At 39.4% G+C, this 19,138-nt stretch overlaps 1 protein-coding gene across 1 annotated transcript in view; it reads right to left on the minus strand.

Moving 5' to 3' along the window:
- Nucleotides 1-19,138, minus strand: part of Gmds (GDP-mannose 4,6-dehydratase) — a 624,102-nt gene that overhangs the window by 98,709 nt on the left and 506,255 nt on the right. Inside the window, exon 10 of the mRNA XM_048800496.1 lies at nt 1,101-1,197. Coding sequence (XP_048656453.1) covers nt 1,101-1,197 — 97 coding nt within the window. The remainder of the gene's footprint in view (nt 1-1,100; nt 1,198-19,138) is intronic.

Here is a 19,138-nt window from a genome sequence, read left to right on the forward strand (position 1 = left end):
TTCTCTGGCAGTTTCTTAATCACTGAAAGGCTGTATAACCAGAAAGAAAATTGGTTCAAAACAGGAAAGGAGTTCAAAAGGATTCTACCTTCACAGTTAATGTGCACTTCATTTGGTGATCATCACATTACAATGCTGCAGTCTCAAGATGCGGCTTCCAGTTATCTTTGTATATTTCTATTATATTTAAGATCTTGTATTTTGTCACCATAGTGAGAATGGACCACATTAAAGTAACAACACTAAGCTACATGTTTTCATAAATTCAGGAAAAGAAGATATTACGCACTAATAATATATACTATTGATACTAATGATCTATGGGTTATTTCTTAATAAAGAAACTTCTGTACTTATAAATTTATTCATCCATCAACCCATCAGTCAGTATTTATTAAACACCTACATTGTTATACTCTTTTTTAAAAAAGTCCCTATCTTTAAGTAATTCAGAGTTTGATAAAGGAAGAAAGACATGAAAACAAGTGATTATAATAAGTACTATAATAGAATCATGCACATCAGACAATGTGGATACATAGGAAAGGGGAGAAATTACAGTGGTAATGGAGTATTGGTCAGAAAAGGCTTCATAGACTGGGTGGTACTTGAGGTGAGTCTTTAGTCTGTTTATCACTTAGGTATGTCTGTGAATATGTCTTGTATGGGTATGCATGAATGTGAGTGTATGTGTGCATATGTGCAAGGGTGCAGAGGCTCAGCTGGAGCATCAAGTGATCCTCCAGATCCCACAGACCCTGAAGGTCCAGAGCACCTGACTTATAAAGTTAGCATTGGAGATCAGCCATCAGAACAGACTAATGTGATGGGATGTACCCATGCTATCAGCCTCCATTTCTGAGATCAACTATTTCCTTGGGTGTGTTTTACTCTTGTTTTTCTTAATAGAGTCATGGATTTTTGTGGTGATAATGATATCACAAATTTAATTCCCGTGTTCTGGTTTGGGAAATGCCTGCAGAAGGATACCAGAGAGGTGCACAAATGGCTTTGAAAGTTGGCAATAGGCATTCAATGAGAGTATTTTCCCAGTTAGTGGCCAAATGTGACCACACACTGGGCGATGAGGGAGACCTTACCACTTCAGTTGGTCTGTAGTATTTGAGATCCACAGTCACGTGAACTTTGCCGGTCTCTTTACATCTGCCCACTTCGTTTTCATTCTTTCCTTCCCACCTGTAAAGAAGATAAACACTTAATCAGCTCCTAATTGCTTGGGAGCATCTGGCCACAGTGCAGACCTTGAGATGGCTGCTTTCTCCCTGCAGGAGGGGAGAAGCTCATTAACTGTAGGAGGACAGGCCCGCCTAACCCTGTCATTAGAGCAACAGTGCTTTTCAAAGCTTTTCTAGGTCTACTTTGAAAGGGAAGTTTTCCCACTTTTTAAAAAAAAGTCATCAATTCAGTAGTGAGGCTATAGAAATGAACAGATTAGTTAATAAAAGGAACTTGGTAACTTTTAGGGATTTCAAACATTTTGCTCTTTTTTAGCCCCCTCTTAATAATGGCAGTTATTTGGAATTAATATCTTTTGTCCTCCTGCCTTTATTTTTCCCTTCCTTTTGTACTTTTTGAGATATTTAGTGTCAACTCAATGTATTCCGTTTGAGGATAAGTTCCATATCCTAAATGATGACTCAATTCATTTCTGTATTATGTACAAGTGCCCCTGCCCTCCTCAGTCAGCAGTGGGCCTTGTTAATAAATCTCAGATGATTAAAACTCTAAAAAGTGCACAACTAATTGTTTGTTTCCTGCTGAGACAGGGTGCATCAGCATCTCCCTACCATGTGCTCCGCTGACTTGACTATTAAGAGTCATATTGTTAAGAGTCCCGTTTCCTTCCCTAAATACCCACAGTTGACAACAGTATAGATCCATCACGATTCCTCAAGTGCACATTTTTCCAGGACACGCTCATTTACTTCAAGACCAGCTTCTCACTGAAATCTACTTTTCTGTTTTCTCATTTTTTAAAAATAAACAATGCCAATGGCTTAATGTTGACCTATGGATTTCTACAATCTGCCATCCCAACAACAGAATATACTTGTTTATGTTTAAAAATGATTTTTTTTCTGCAAGGAAAGATGTAAAAGTTTACTTTTGATGTCAGTGCTCATCCTTAGAATGAATTTGATTTATCAGCTGGAGATGAATTCTATGAACATAGGACAAGTCTGTGTGTTCCCTGGACCAGTCACAGAGGAATAAAAGAGCATTAAGTTAGCTAATTGACTATGCAAGTCCCAGGTACCATTTAAGATAAGCATTAAAGATTGATGAGGGATACATATATATATTTGTTTTATAATCCAGGCTCAAAAGGTTATAATGAATAATGATAAGACATCAAAATGAAAGTATTCTATAAACTGGAAAGTTCCATGTTAATAATGGATATTAAAGGAGGGTTAAATTTTAAAATAGGTTGTGTACTGGAGCTCTGACCTCACAAAGCTTTATTTTTATTTTTTATGATGATGGAGCTTGAACCCTCTAGCACCTCTAACACTGAGTGAAACTCCCAATCCTTTTTTAAAAATTTGAGACAGGGTCTTGTGAAGTGGTACAGGCTGGCCTTGAACTTGTGATCCTCCTGCCTTAGCTTCCTGGATCACTGGGATTACAGGTGTGCACTATTGTGCCAGGCACAAACATTCTTTTGGATCAATCATCTGAATATGCTATGAAATCACCTATTGATAGCAAAGAGAAATACTTGACGACTGGAGGAATCTTCAGTTTATCAGTGTGCCAACTCTGTCAAGAAAATCAAGGCAAATGTGAAAAAAGTCCCACAACAGTGAGAGAATTATAACACAATATGTAGAATAATATAAACTGTACAACTGGTTACTTTTCAATGACTTTCATATTGATTAATGTGAAAGGGAATGTTTGATAATACACTTATTTGTTTTAACTTCTTAATGTTGAGTGGATCAATCTGACAAGTTATGTAGAGCTGAGAGTTACAAAGCAAGGAATGATAGGATCAGAGCTGTTTTTGGAACATTCACCTAGAAATAGGATGTTCTGGAGTATGGAGAATGGAAATGTTTTATAATGTGATAACCGAGTAATGATAGCCCTCAGAATTTCTTATGGATAAAGACCAAAGGAGGAAAACTGCTTAAGTCATGATTTTTTAAAAAATATCACTTATTTTTTTTAAAGAGAGAGAGAGAGAGAGAGAGAGAGAATTTTTAAAAAAATATTTATTTATTTTTTTTAGTTTTCGGCGGACACAACATCTTTGTTTGTATGTGGTGCTGAGGATCGAACCTGGGCCGCACGCATGCCAGGCAAGCGCGCTACCGCTTGAGCCACATCCCCAGCCCAAATATCACTTATTCTAAAGTTAATTGGTTAATTGAAAACTTTTCTTTGGTTAGGTTTTCAGTAAATGAAAGAATATTTGTATTTCATAGGCAGGCATTAACTTTACTTTTGTCTACATTTCATACTTTACGAAGAGACACAGTTCAGCATGACATGTCATTTTTCATGACAGTCGCTCCACCTAAAGCCAACACTGTTCATAATATTGTGTTTTTTACAATGTGTGGCTAAGGATTTAGTCTACGCTGACCTATGTACACATACATATTCCAATATGTCCTTTGTATTGGTAAATAATCTCAGATATTATGATCTGGAAAATTGGTGATTCAAATCTATTTATAATTATATATTTTTTGAACTTGCACAAACACATATACATATTTAAATTGATAAAGTCACAGTAAAGACTTGGGACAATTTCCCTGATTTGAGAAGGAGCATGTGATTCAGGAAAAGAATGAGGCCAAGGAAGACGGGTCTTTGGACCCTAGGTCTGCAAACCTGTTCATAAAGACCCAGGCAATATGGATCACATAGTTTCTGTTGGGTATTTCCCATTTCACTCTTCTTTTGCTTCTTTCCCCCTCTCCTCCTTCTCTTTTTCACCTTAATTTTTCATAGTGCCACCCTTTAAAACTGCAAAACCCATTCTTACTTCTAGGATAGTAGCAAGCAGGCCTTAGCAGGGCTTTGGCCTGCGGGTCAGAATTGCCCCCCATGTTACCTCCTCACCTGGACTAAGGGAAAGCATTTATATCAAGAGGCTGCATGGCTGGACCACTTGATTTTTAGTGTCTGCTACTGATCCTCTTTGATTGCTTTGCTAGTCACAGCACATATTTGGGATTTGTTATACTAGTTGAGGTGAGAAAGGCTAAAGGAAGGACACACTCCCTTTTAGAAGCTTATTAAATACAACCTGAAAGTCAGATTTGGGTTTAATATTACTTTGACACCTAGAGGTCAGAGCTCCCAGTAAAGCTTTTTTGTTGCCATTTGACCACTGTCTGTTGGGCTTCCATCTTGCAAAGTCAAAACAGTCTCTAAGGCTCTTAGAGGGCATTGCTTTCTACAATTAATATAGCTACAATGAATAATCAAATGGAACTAGGAAATGGCTCAAAGCGGAACTGGGTTGGCAAAAACCACTTTCTAATTTGCACCAGGTCTGCATAAGGGCAGTAAGCAAAAGTTTGGGCAAAGAGCCAAAAATCATTGTCACAACAATACACAAAACACTTGTATTAACAAGCAAAAGGTAACAGCTAACTAGTCCTAACAAGTAATATTATGACTCAAAGAAGAGTTGCAGTGTCAATGAAATGATGGTGGCTTTTCAGGGAGTAGAGGATTGAGCCAATTAATTGGAATTACTACCCATTAATTTGGATCAGCGATTTACCAGGAAGGGATTCTATATAATCCAACTTTTAAAAGAAACCATTGGCTCCTAATAAGTATTAAATAGCAATAGAATAACAGGATCATGCCCAATAAGGCAAGATGAGATCCTATTAAAATCTACTCAATTGTGGGTCTTTAAAAGAATAACAGACAAAATCAGTCAGGTAAGTTGGACCTGCATGGGAGGGAGCAATGCACTGCTCAGAGTAACTGAAATATTGTAAAATCCTTCAGGAATTATTTTCAAGAAAGGCTATTTTATGAAGGTTGGAGGCTGCAGTGGCTAGGGTTTGGTAACACAAAGCAGTCACAGTCCTGGAAGACTTATTGGTTTCTGAAGAGATGGATGGTTTGTACACACTTCTGCTTCTTCTCCAGTCCACTTTTAAAAAATGGAGTAAATTCATGAAGGCTAAAATAACAGGAAAGAGGTGAGAAGGAGCAAATTCTGGAAGGCAGATAGAACAGTGTTAAAACTTACCAGAAGCCCTAGTCAGGGAGCTGAGAATGAAACAAATTTACACTTGCAGAAGCCTCCACCAGGAACCAAAGTGTGGGTTGATTATCCTCTGCCTGGGAGGCAGGCTGGTGCTCCACCCCTTCCCATTCCTCAGCATTTGGCAACTGCCCCACCCAGCCTGGAGAAGAAGGTCGCTGGACTGAAGGTCATAGGCCCAGTGAAGGGTGGGTCAAGATGCTGCAAACCAAATGTATGCACAATGAACCTGGGGACCCCTGCCCTGCCCTTACTGTGTGGGCAGTCAATCCTGTTTTCTCCCAGTGATGAGACTGAGGAGTTTCCTTTGTGCATCAGAGATTTTCCAGCTAAAAGGCCTTGTCAGGTCAGCCCATAGTGATACAGGCAACTATGGTTAAGCTCCAACTGTGCTCTCAAAACTCCCACTTTGCTGTTTAGGCCCCCACTTTTAAACAGAAGCAAAACCCAAGCATTATCAGACAGATATGTGAGGAAAATCACATACATAAAAGGTCAAAATCAGAACAAATAGAAAAAAAAAGGCAACTTGAAACAGAACAAGCCAAGATGAAAGAATTTTAAAAACAAAACTTTCACATATACACCTTTAATATCCTTAGATACAGAGCTAAGGAATGATACCAAGGAAAAGACAACCGGATACTATATAAAAAAAAAAAAGGACACTTTGAAAAATCAAGAGATCATAAAAATGGAAAAAGTAAAATGGCTCAAAATTCAAGAGAAGATTTATTATTATTATTATTATTATTATTATTTCGGGATGGAGTCTTGCTCATTGCCTAGGCTGGTCCTGGGTAGCTGGGATTACAGGTATGTACTACTGTACCCAGCTAAAAGATGATTTTAAGACTGCATTGAAATGTACATTGAAAGTTGAGAAAAAATATGTAGGCATGCAAACAAAACACAACAAACAAACAAACTAGAAGGCAGTTGAGAAAATGAGAAGACTGCTCAGGAGATCATTATACCAGATTTCCAAAAAAAGAGTACATAGAAAAATGGAGCAGAACAAATAATTATCTTAAAATAAATCAGGAAAATTATCAGAGTAGAAGCAAATGCATTTCCTAACTAGAAGGGTACTCTATATAATGGATGGGTCTAAATCCATTGTGTTACTATGCTTTCCATTGCCATAAAAAAATGCCTGGGAAAATAAACATATATGGAGGAAAGGTTGTTTATTTTAGGTCACAGTTTCAGAGGCTTCTGTCAATGATCACTTGACCTCGTTGCTTTGGACCTTACAGTAGAAGAGGCTGATGACCTCATGGTGGTTGGGAAGCAAAGAGAGACGAAGGGGCCCAATATTCCCTTCAAAGGCATGTCTCCAGTGACACAACTTTCTCCCACCAGACCACACCTCATTAAATTCCCACACCTCCTACCAATAGGTGGGTGTTTTGGAGACACTTATCCAAACTACTGCATCTACCTTACATGTTTCAGACCATTGGGATCAAAGGAAGGCAAGAGCTACTTCCCAGACAGAACAAACACAACTGGAAGTCAGATAAGCTCTTGGTTTCTCATATAACATTGTAAATCTTCAAAATTCCTTGTACGTTTTGTTGTGTGTGTGTTTGTGTGTGTGTGTGTGTGTGTGTGTGTGTCTATGAATTAAATGAATTGAACCCAGAGTCTTGTGCATGCTGGGCAAGTGATATACCACTGAGCTATATCACCAGCCCAAACCTTCAACATACTGAAGGAAAATTATTTCCAATCTAGAAAGATGTATTGGCTACAATATTAATTTTAAAGACAGACTAAAGATATTTTCAGATATGCTTGGCTACAAAATACTTGTTTCTAGACATCCTTCTCAGGAAACGAACTAAAATTTTGCTTCACCCATCCAGGAGTGGTGGCAAGTACCTGTAGTCCAATTACTCAGGAAGCTGAGGCAGGAGAGAGAATCCCTTGAGCCCAGGAGCTTAAGGCCAACCTGGGTAACATAGGAGGACCCTGTCTCTAAACAAACAAACAAACAAACAAACAAACAAATATTCTGCTTCATCAAACAAAAAGTTTTACAAAAGGTGTCAAAAATGGGATCTAATATAGGAGATTGGCTAAGAGAATCCTCCAAATGAGTGTGAAGGGAGACCTTGGGTGCTGACCCTCCTACTTACCCAGACTAGATCAGGCCAGAAGCTTCTAGAGATATGCTTTAGTAAGACATGACTGCTTGACTAATTTCGGGGGTGGGGGGGTGGGGTGGAATGGAGAGGATCTGAAAGCCTTCAGAAGCAATTTAGACAACTGGGGCAGAGTTAAGGGTAAATTTAGTAATAAATACATAGAAAATTAAGCAAAAGGAGAAAGAATGCATTTAATAAGACTATGATCAACAAATGATAATGATACAGAAAAACAAAAATAATCGTGGTTTAATGGAATGAATACCAATCAGTCATAAAAATGTAATGCTGAATACTGAGCTAATCAAAAATTAAAATTTAACAATAGAGTATTAAGAGAATAGAGGACTGGGTAGAAAAAGAGAACAAAGTACTCATTTTGAATAAGAGACCAGAGAAAGCTAACAGATAACGTCTAGAAGAGAAATAAAAAATAAAAAAACAATAATCACAACAATTTATTTGGAAACATGAAAGTAAAAGCCAAAATAATCAGCTAAAAGAGTGTAGTAAAGGACAATAGGATTTCTATCTAGAAAGAACAGAGAAAAAATAAGAGTGAAACAAATAATGATCATGAAACAAATCAAGACAATTTACCGGAGAAGAACTATATACCTTTTCAGATGGAAAGGGCCCACAGAATATGCCAAATAACAAGCGGAGCTGGCTGGGGAGATAAGCTTTATATGAAATCAGTCAGGACTGATGAAGCCCTTTCTTTCTTTTCATTTTTATTTTTTGGTACTGGAGAGGATTGTACTCAGGAGCACTCAACCACTGAGCCATATCCCCAGCCCTATTTTATATTTTATTTAGAGACAGGGTCTCACTGAGTTGCTTAGCGCCTTGCCATTGCAGAGGCTGGCTTTGAACTTGTGAGCCTCCTGTCTCAGCCTCCTGAGCCACTGGGATTATAGGCCGCTGATGAAGCCCTTTCTAGAGCCCCCTGTGTGTGGCAGAGATTGGGATTCTGGAATGACTGCAGCCAGACTCCACTGGGCTCAGTCAGAGCTCTGCTCTGGGGACAGGCTTTCTGTCCTACCTTTTTCCCTATAAATCCAACACTTCCTTCCAGGTCTCCTCCTGCCATTCTTCCTCTGGGTAAGGGCAGGGGCTGGCATCTTTGGAACCACTAACATGCCAGCTCCTGCACCAAGGACATCTCCTACAAGGTGGTCAGAAGAGTCTGCACAGAAGACGGGAAGAAGCCTTTGGAAGAGGCAGGTCAACTTGGAGGGCTTGGCCTCAGAAACTGAAGGCACAGGGGTGTCTGTCCAGGGCATGATCAATAATGTCAAATGCTAATGATGAGACACAGGAAGATGCGGGATTTGAATGGGTCCCCAAAAGTGCTAGAAAATACCGGTATGTTGGAGTGTCAAGAGCAGGAGACTGGTGTTAGCTGGAAAGAGAAGGGGACAGTAAGGAGGGGCAACTCTCAGATTCCTTTTGTCAAAGCAGGGGAAAGGAGAGGAAGGCAGTGGCTGGATCTGAAGGAGGGAGGAATGGCAGGCCTGGAATCCTGAGAAGGCAGGAGGGCATGAGTCAAAGGCCAGGAGGACAGACTGTTTCCAAAGGGCCTAGGGAGGGGGACCTGCTGGTGGAACAGGAGAGATGAGAACTGGTGTTTAAATCACAACCCCTGCCCTAATGATGGAAGATAACACCAGTCTCCTGGGCACCATGCGATCTGAGAACCTCAGCTGCCTACAGCTCTCTAGCATTGCTGTTGAAAAGAAGACTCGTCTGCCTCCATCCCTGCCCAGAATTCTTCCATTTTATTTATATTAATGATGCTAACTGTTCTTAAATGAGGGGTTTCTGGCAGCAAAAAGCCCAGCTGTTATCTCTGTAGTTATTGAACTACAACAAAAAATGTAAAATTTAAATTCATTCTCTAGCTGTTCATGTAGAAGGCACTTCTCAGGATTAACACCTACATTTATTCTGTGCTTTCTATATCAGAGGGCCCTTAGGAATGTTAACTGCTGAATCCTGCCAAGAGTCAGACAGGTAGTGTAATCTGCAGTTTATAAATGGGAAAAAAAGATCAGAGGGCTGAACGATTTACAGAAGGCCATACGGGGAAGAGGATTTGGAGCCAAGATTGCAGAGCTAGGCTTCTTGGCTCCACCATCCTTGGCTCAGGTCATGACTATTTCACATGGCTAGAAAAAGCTGATGGGTGGGGCGGCCTCTTAAGAGGGTACTATCATTTTTATGGGGAGCCCTTCCCAAACATTTTTCCATGACAGTTGTCATCTGTCACCTCACTTTCTTCTTTTTATCAGCATCACTGAGAAGCTTTTCATTAGAGAAGCTCTACTTTCAAATTGTCTTTTCTTACGCTTTATCTCTAGGAAATCAGACTGGCATGATGAATCCAATGGGAAAAGTCTTATGTGGTGGTGCTTACCCGGGGGAGGGAACCCAAGAGATCAAAAATAAATAAATGCATAAGCAAATAAAGAAATAAGTAAAACAGACCAGCAATGCTCCTCCTTAGCTGTCAAAATGGCAGTGGAAGAATTTTCAAATGCACAGCCAGCATTTAAGTGAGTCTTGGTGTTTCCATGCTATCTTCATATGGATTGCTAAACATTATCTGGCTGCCTTATTTATTTTAACTCGGTAGGGACATTACTATCTACCCCCAAAGGATACAGGTGGAAATTTTCCTGTTTTACAAGAGAAAGCAAAAGGATTAGAGGTCTTTTACAGGGCCATGGAGAAGGCTGGTGTTTGGGCTCCATGTGAAATCTCAGTCACAGTTCTGGGCCTGTGCTCACCTCTTCTACCTATACAACCACATCTATCCATCTCCTTTTCTTCCATCCCCGACATATCTGCACTGAATACCCCTGAGTGCCAGCAGCTATACCAAGTCAGGCGTTAGACCTGTTCTCCATCTTTCAGGAACCTGGAATCTGGTGACTACCATACCACATGGAGACAGACAGGATGTTGTCACAGCCCAGGGGAAGACACCTGGCACAGACCTGGTTGGAGGAGAGTATCAGCCCCAGGGAGGATGTCTGAGCTAAGGCCACAAGGACGTGTGGGAAGTGGTCAGGGGAAGCAGAAGGAATCGTAGGAGCAGGTAGCTCTTGGTATGCCCTGAAGTGGTCAAGCTGGTCCACCCAGCTTATTGGTTTGCCTGGCACCAGCACCCACATACAATTCACTGCCTTTTGCCTCCATGCCTTTGTCATGCCATCCCACCCACCTGGCCGCTTTCCCTCTTCTTAACTACTCTCTGCATTTCCCACTTGGACAAAGGCTGGCTTCAATCTTTTCTTTAGATATCTCTCAACCTTGATATGGTGCCACCACTTCAGTATTGACGTGATACATTTGTACACTGCCATCATCTTATGTATATATCTTTGTGAATGATGTGTTCTTATTAACTACTGCCCTGGTAGAGTCTATAGTTCTCAAGGACAGAGAAATATCTTTTGATTCTCTTCAATGAGAGAAAACGAGGTGGGCAGAGGGTACATGTACTATACATCTATGTGTTTAGATACTGTGCTGGATGTTTACTTAGGTTATTATGAAGACCCCAGTTTCAGGATCTACGCGATCCATGATTAAGAACTATGATTGACCTTCTACCTAATCAACTGCATATGAAATAGAATGAGAGTTGTCTCATGCCCCCACATCACATCATACCAGGGTTCAAATTAGCTTTCATCATGCTAATGACTCAATGCCTGTTGCTTTGACAAAAGCACACATCAGTTTAGGCTGTAGCATTTGGGTTTTTATGGGTTAAAAATCCAAGTACCTAAGAAGTTTATAAAAATAAATGATGATAGGGCTTAGATTGCTCAGTGGTTGAAGGGAGGGAGAAAAGGACAAAACAAGAAGAGAGAGAGGAAGGATAAAAAGAAATCTCTTTTATTCTTTATGTTTTGTAATGTTGGGGATCAAACCCAGGGCCTCATACATGCTAGACAAGCTTTATACCTACCATTAAGCTATGTCCCCATCTCCACAATTTAGAGTTCGCATGAAATAATCTATTATGATGAAACAGACTGTGAATATTTTTGAAGGCCCAAGTCCATTTAGAGACTTTCCAGAATTTTTTTTATGATACATGCACTTGAGAGTACATAGTTCTATGAAGGTTTGCTTGCAGTGATCAATTTTTCTAGCTCTAATGGCAAATTCTGAGTGATGACAGATGAGATGAGTTATATTTCTAGAAGTCAGTCTCACAGACTTCACTCAATTCAGCTGGACAGTATGTTTACCAAAGAAAAATTTAGCAAGCTGTTGAGGTAGGAATCAAAACTACCAGGGACTCAAAGATGGCTGGCTTAAAGGCAGTGTATTTAATAGTATGAAGGGAAAGGCAGAGCCATAGTAGTTTTTCTTCTCCTGACTGACCCCCTGCAGAAAACTCTTGGAAGTGTGTCACCTGAGAATTCTACTCATCAACAACTACAGACTGGATTTGATTTTCCATATAGTAAGCTCTGGAAGAATGCCTCATGGGAACAATATTGGACACAGGGACATTTGATTCATACCCTAGAACCTGTTTCCACTGGCCCTTCTTACCTGTCCTCATCAGGGTCCTCCTTCAAAGCCCAGGGCCCAGGGTCCAGAAGTTCCCCCTACCAGGAAATTAGGGGAGAAATGTGGGCCAGCACAAATGGCTTGCCATCCCAGCTGGGAGGATTTTAGACAGGGGTTTCTTTTTAAAAGTATACTAATTTTGCCCTGTTTTTTACTGAAAATGTAAAGAAAGCACCACAAACTATGATAAATCCTTCCATTGCCTGAAACATCTTTTCCCCAGCAGCAGGTATTGGTTCTCTTGTGGTTGCAGGCCATTCTTACAACTTTCTTCTTGCAATCTAACAAGATTCATCACAGAAAATTAGTCAAGACAGGTATTTGCCTGTTTGGTTTATCCTACCATCATCTTAGTTGTAGGAGAAAGGTGTTTCTTTTTTGTATTACTTAGTATGAAGTGGACAGAAAGTGAAAACCAAAACATAACACTAAAAAGAGCCCTGATAAAGCATCCTCCTGCCCCTCCTCCAAACAAATACCCTATAGAACTGTTCGAAGGAAATAGCTGTTGTCATATGGCTGGCATCCCTTTACAAATGTCTGCATGTCTCATCTTTTATCAGGATGGCCTGTGGTACTTATCTGCTTCCCTAAATATATTCTACTAACCCAAAGTCAAATTAATGTGCTATTTTCTAATAATGCAAAGCTAAATCACTCAAATGATATAAAAATACTCAAGAGGGAATAGCTCTTTCAATTTTAAATGTACAGATGGCAATTCAGGTGTCGAGTCTTTTCAGTGTATATAAACATTTCCCAAAACAGAGGCAGAAATGGGAAGAGAACACAGATTTTAAGACAACTAAAGTAAGAATGTTCTGATCAATATGAAGAGGAACTAACATGTATGATGAGGCTGTAGAGAAAGTCTAGAACCAAGGGAAGATATCTCTGACCTTCCTTTAAGCACAGATAATACAGGAGGTAAGAGTTACGAGTGGCAGAATGCTATCTGCATTACTAGTAGTGCCAAAAATGAAGTTAGAAACTTTGGCTTCACCAAGTCTTGCTGATTCTGTCTATCATGAATCAATCTCTCCCTCCCTCTTCAGGCCATCAGTTCCTCACAGCCCCTTCCCTGCAAGGCAGCTTCAACAGCCCTCTGGGGGGAAGCATGGCCTGTTGCAGGCAGCTGTTTGTGAGCATTGATGCTACCCTGGGAAAGAGACAGATGCTAGTGCTGTCTCAATCACTTAACAGCTGCTGACCTAGAGGGCAGCAGGTACTTATACAACTTGTTGGGAGAGGTGCTGTGGTTTGGGGAGAATTTGCTTCTAGTGATAGAGCTTAAGACCCAAATTGCATGCAGTGAAAATTGTCCTTGAAAACTCCATCATATCTAACTTTATTCAATCAGAATTTGGGCTCTTGAAAGCTCAAAAGCCAAGCCTCATCTTTGTTCTTTTGGCATTTGGTTGGGGCTTCTCTTTCCCAGAGGTTTGCAGGCCTGGATCTCTTTTTCATGCAAATATTACATCACAAAGTTTTTTTTTTTTTTTTTTTGAAAGAATGTCAACAAGAAGGATGCAAAATGCAAAATAAAGGAAAGTGGCAACTCTTTCTTTTTCTTCCTTCTTTATTGTGTCCAACTACAACTAAATTTTTTTTAAAAAATGTTCAGATCCGACTCTGCCACTCCCTTGCAGGGTGACCTAGGGAGGGTACTGAACCACACTGGGCCTCAGTTTCCTCCTCAGTGAAATAGTATCCAATCCCTGGAATGAAGATGCCTAAGTGTGCAGCTCATGGCATGCTTTCTGACTCACACTAGATGCCCACCACACATGATACTGAGCACATGCTGTTTCTCTCTGCCTGTGTCCCCTTTCTCTAGTAATAGCACCCTAATGTTGGGAAAGACCCAGATCCTCTCCTATTCAAACTGTGGACTTCCAGTGGAGCTGCCTATCATGTACTTCTCTCTCATGGACCACAGGAAAAGGCCTGGGATCCAATTCCATTGTGGCTACAATGACTGGTCTTGAGATGATCACAAAGCCCAACTGTCTTTTTCTATCATCATCTAGTCACTCGTAGCAAATGCTTACACAGAGCTCAGACTCAGGCAGGTGCTGTTCATATACCTAATAACCTGCTCACTCTGCTCTATACCTGTGGGGCTGGGACTCTTACTATCCCTACTTTATAGTTAGGGGAACAGAGACAAATACAAGATAAATAACTGTCCTAGGAAGTCACAGAGTTGGGATTCCAGCCCAGGAATGTGATGATGGGTCTTTGCTTTTAATCATATTACACCACACTGGGTGCAGATGAAGATGAATGACTTTGGGATGAAATTGACTAAATCGGTTAGTTCATAACCCACTTGAATCAAATGTATGAAAGACGATATGTCATGAGCTTTGTAATGTTTTGAACAACCAATAAAAAAAATAAAAAAAATTTAAAAAAAGAAATTGACTAAATCATGAAATAAAATAATTAGGTAGGATTCTTGGAAGAAGCATGTTCATGTATAGTAGTCCTCTGTTATATGCAGGGGATATGTTCCAAGACCAAGGATAGTACCAATGGAGTGTGTGTGTGTGTGTGTGTGTGTGTGTATGTGTGTGTGTGTATGTGTGCTGTTTTTTCTACATATATTATTATTATGATGATTTAGTTGTAGTTCTGAAATGTTTCCCAAAGTATTATGCATACAGAGGTGGGGCTTCAGGGCAATGATTGATGAGAGCTCTGACCTATTCAGTGAATTAATCAGTAAGAGTGAACAATTACTAATAAAATAGAACAAGTATACCAATATACTGTAATATAATTGCCAGCATCACCACTCTTGAAACTTTGAAGCTATAAATAAGGAAAATAGGCATTATTTGAACACAAAGGCACTGGGATACCATGACAATTGACCTACTAATCAAGATATCTACTAAATGTCTCCTGGGCAGGTGGCATATATGGTGTGGATGTGCTGGACAGACAGACAATTCACAACATGTGTGGGAAAGATGGTGTGAGATTTCATCATGCTATTCAGAATGGTGCACAATTTAAAACTTATGAATTGTTTATTTCTGGAAATTTCCATGTAATATTTTGAATTGCTGCTGACTGCCAGTAACTGACACCTCCAAGTGAAGCCACAGATAAGGAGGGATTACTGTACTCTTGAAGTCCTATAAAAGCAGGTTTCCCAAATTGGGCACAACATTGTTCTTAGTCTCTTAAGAATCTTTCAGATCCTATGTGCTGCCTTCATTTCTGTCTGGTTTCTAACTGTGAGGGCTCTGCTCCCAAGAAACCAAGAAAGGCTCAATGGCCCTCTCAGAAGCTCACAGCTGCAGCAGAAGAGCAGCCAGGGCCCAGGCATGGGACACTGCCTGTGGCTTTCCTCTTCCTCTTCCAGCTGAGATTGGTATGCTGACCTGAAGGCTCTAGAAGACCCAAAGAAAGGAGATTGAAAAAACAAACAAACCGTAAAACATAAATGGTAGACACATTCACAAAGCTGTCATGATTTTATTATTTGGCCTGGTGAAGTAAGTTGACATTATTAGATAAATTACACTTTAAGTATCACTAGAAGACTTTAGCACCAGAATTTTTATTTTCTTTTCATTTTGGAATATTCACATATGCAAAATAAGATATCTTTGAGATAGAACCAAAATCTAAACTGGAAATTCATCTATATTTCATATATACCTTATACACAGCCCGAAAGTTAAGTTTGCACAATATTATAGTGTGCTTGAGTTCTTTCTTTCTTTTTTTTAAAAAAGACAACAATTTGTGACAGTTCTTATGGTTCCCCAGGTTGACTGGGCTCACTTGAGATGTCTTTACTTGGGGTTTCTCCTGGGGTCAGATACTTGGGACTGCAGACATCTGAAGGCCTGATTGTGTTGACCACTCAGGATGCTTTGCCTGTGTGGCTAGCAGTTTGATGTTGACTAGGGTCTCAGCTGATGCTGTCCAGGTATGAATGTCCTCTACATGTGGTGTGGCTGTGACCCATCAAAGGAAGTCGGATGTGGAATTTTGTGCTTGTGGTGTTCTATCAGTGCTCAAAGTTTCAGATTCTGGAGTATTTTGAATTTTGGGTTAGGAATATTCAACCTGTATAGAATAAATATGATGAATGTTCTACAAACTCAACTCCACTGATAAGAGGTAGAAAGAACTGAAATAGTTACTGGTACACAGGAGAGTACCATTTTGTCTAGGTGACAAGAAGTGTGATAGCCTGCCACTCAGAAGACTATTATTAAAAGCACGAAGTAAGATCTTTCATTCATCTAGAATGCTGAACCATCACGATCTCTCTTTCTGTGAAGAAGGTGAAAAAAATTTATCGGTAAGGCATTTTGCCTATAATCCCAGCAACTAGAGAGGCTGAGGCAGGAAGATTGCAAGTTCAAAGCCAGCCTCAGCTACTTAGTGAGACCCTGTCTCAAAATAAAAAGGACAGGGGATGTTTCTCAGTGGTTAGAGTTAACTAGTTGGTACCACCACAACAAACAAACAAAAATACAAAAGCAAACAAACAAACCAAAAACCCCTTATGGTTTCATCAAAATGTTCTGTGTCTACCATTCAAAGACATTTTTAAATAAATCATGAAAAGCATGTGTAATTTTAGTCTGTCATTGGAAACAAAATGGAGATGACAAGATTTTCAAAAGAGGTCACAGCTTGAAATTTCAAATGGACTTTAGCAAAAATGGTGTAGCTATTTAGTAGGGATTTTCTGCTGAGGGAAAAAACAGCAATGAAAAGGCCTATCTTAGGGACAGAAAGGAGTCAGATATACTGTCTGCTGCTCAGTTCTGAATGAGAGAGAAATATTTCCAAGCTAGTGATCCAGAGGATACTGTTGCTGGTGCAGGACTTAAATATAGATCTCAAAATTAAGCTTGGACTGGTGTAGCTCAGTGGTAGAGCATGTGCAAGGCCCCAGCATAAAAAAGTCTAAAAATAAATAAATAAGCTTAGAAGCCTGGCATGCTGGCATCTGCCTATAATTCCAGTAGCTTGGGAGGCTGAGGCAGGAGGATCTCAAATTCAAAGCAGCCAGCCTCAGCAAAAATGAGATGCTAAGCAACTCAGTGAGACCCTGTCTCTAAATAAAATATATAATCGGGCTAGGGATGTGGCTCAGTGATTGAGTGCCCCTGAGTTCAATCCCTGGTACTAAAAAAATTAAAAAAAAATTAAGCTTAGAAAATGCTGTGTTAAAACTAAGTTAAATAGTTCCTTTACTGTATATAGCTCTTTTAACATGCTATGGTGGTTATTGGTTCTCCAAGAGAAAGTTAAGGTATATAATATTTTCTAAATAGGCTAGGCATGGAATGCCATTTTCAAACAGTATCTCCAGTTTGGGAAAGACTACTCGAGTATAAATAAATAAACAAACAAACAAACAAACAAATAACATTTAGCCCATAGGATTATAGGACCAAAGGATATTGTGATGACTGCATTCAGGACATTATCTCCAAGATGGAAGAAGAACAAGGTCTCATATTCACTTTTCAGAAGAGTGTCTGACATGAGAAATCATTTGTAAGACAATAGCAAATGTTTAGAATTGTGTTTAAAGTGAATTTTTTTAAATTACAAAAGCACCCAAGTTCATTATAGAATTGGGAAATAGAGAAAAGTATAGGATAGAAAACTAAATAATAATACTATACCCCCCGCCCCCCACCCCTTCCCCTTTTTTAAATTTTGAGACAGGTTGCCCTGGCTGGCTTTAATTTGCAATCCACTTCCATAGCCTCCCAAGCAACTTGGATTACCACTATACCCAGCTGCTTCGGCAATCACTAACTGGCTTTCTATCCCTACAAATTAATCTTTCTTGGAATTTAATTTAAACAGAATCATACATATATATTATTCTGTGTGTGATATTTTTTTCACCAAGTATAAGTAAAATTTTAATATTTATCTATGTTGCAATTTATCTACGTTGCCAAAGTTTATGCATTTTTATCACTGAGTAACATTCCATTGTGTGGATATAGTACATTTGATTATATAATCAGGAAGAAATGTTTTATTAGAAATAAAACTGACTTCCTTAACAAGACTCCTAAAACACAAGAAGTAAAATCAAGAATCAATAAATGGGATGGATTCAAACTAAAAAGTTTCTTCTCAGCAAAATAAACAATCAATAATGTGAAGAGAGAGCCTATAGAAGGAGAGAAAATCTTTACCACATGCACATGAGATAGAGCACCAATCTCCAAGATATATAAAGAACTCAAAAAACTTAACACTAGAAAACAAATAACCCAATCAATAAACTGGCTAAGAAACTGAACAGACACTTCACACAAGGAGTTCCAGTTGCTTCACCTCTTCATCAACACTCAGCACTGGGTCATTTTTCATTGTAGCCATTCTAAAGAGAGTGTTATGGCCTCACTTTGTGGCTTCAATGTAGCTTTCTGGGGCGGGGCTGGGGCTCAGCAGTAGAGCACTTGCCTCCCACATGTGAGGCCCTGGGTTTGATCCTCAGCACCACATAAAAGTAAATAAATAATAAAATAAAGGTATTGTGTCCATTTATAACTAAAAAATAAATATTAAAAATATATAGCTTTCTCAGGTAATGAAGCATGTTGAGCATATTTTCATGTGCTCAATGGCTATTTGTATATTTTCTTGTATGAAGTATTCAAATTTTTTTATTGAGTCGTGTTAATGTTGAATTATGTTTTATACTCTACATATAGGAATTGTGTCCATATATAAATATTACAATTATTTTGTTCCCAGACTCTGGCTTGACTCATTGTTTTCATAATGATCACTTTTAAAGAGCAGAGATTTTGAAGTGTTATTCATTTTATCATTTTTTTTCTGGTTTTGGGGATTGAACCCAGAGCCTTGCACATGGTAGGCAAAGGCTCTACCACTGTGCTACATTCCTACCCCCCATTAAAAAAAATGTTTCTTGGGCTGGGGATGTGGCTCAGGCGGTGGCGCGCTCGCCTGGCGTGCGTGCGGCCCGGGTTCGATCCTCAGCACCACATACAAACGAAGATGTTGTGTCCGCCAATAACTAAAAGAAATAAATATTTAAAAAATTCTCTCTCTCTCTCTCTCTCTCTCTCTCTCTCTCTCTCTCTCTCTC

Source organism: Marmota marmota, unplaced genomic scaffold (assembly GCF_001458135.2).
Source record: "Marmota marmota marmota unplaced genomic scaffold, marMar, whole genome shotgun sequence".
NCBI classification, from domain to species: Eukaryota; Metazoa; Chordata; class Mammalia; order Rodentia; family Sciuridae; genus Marmota; species Marmota marmota.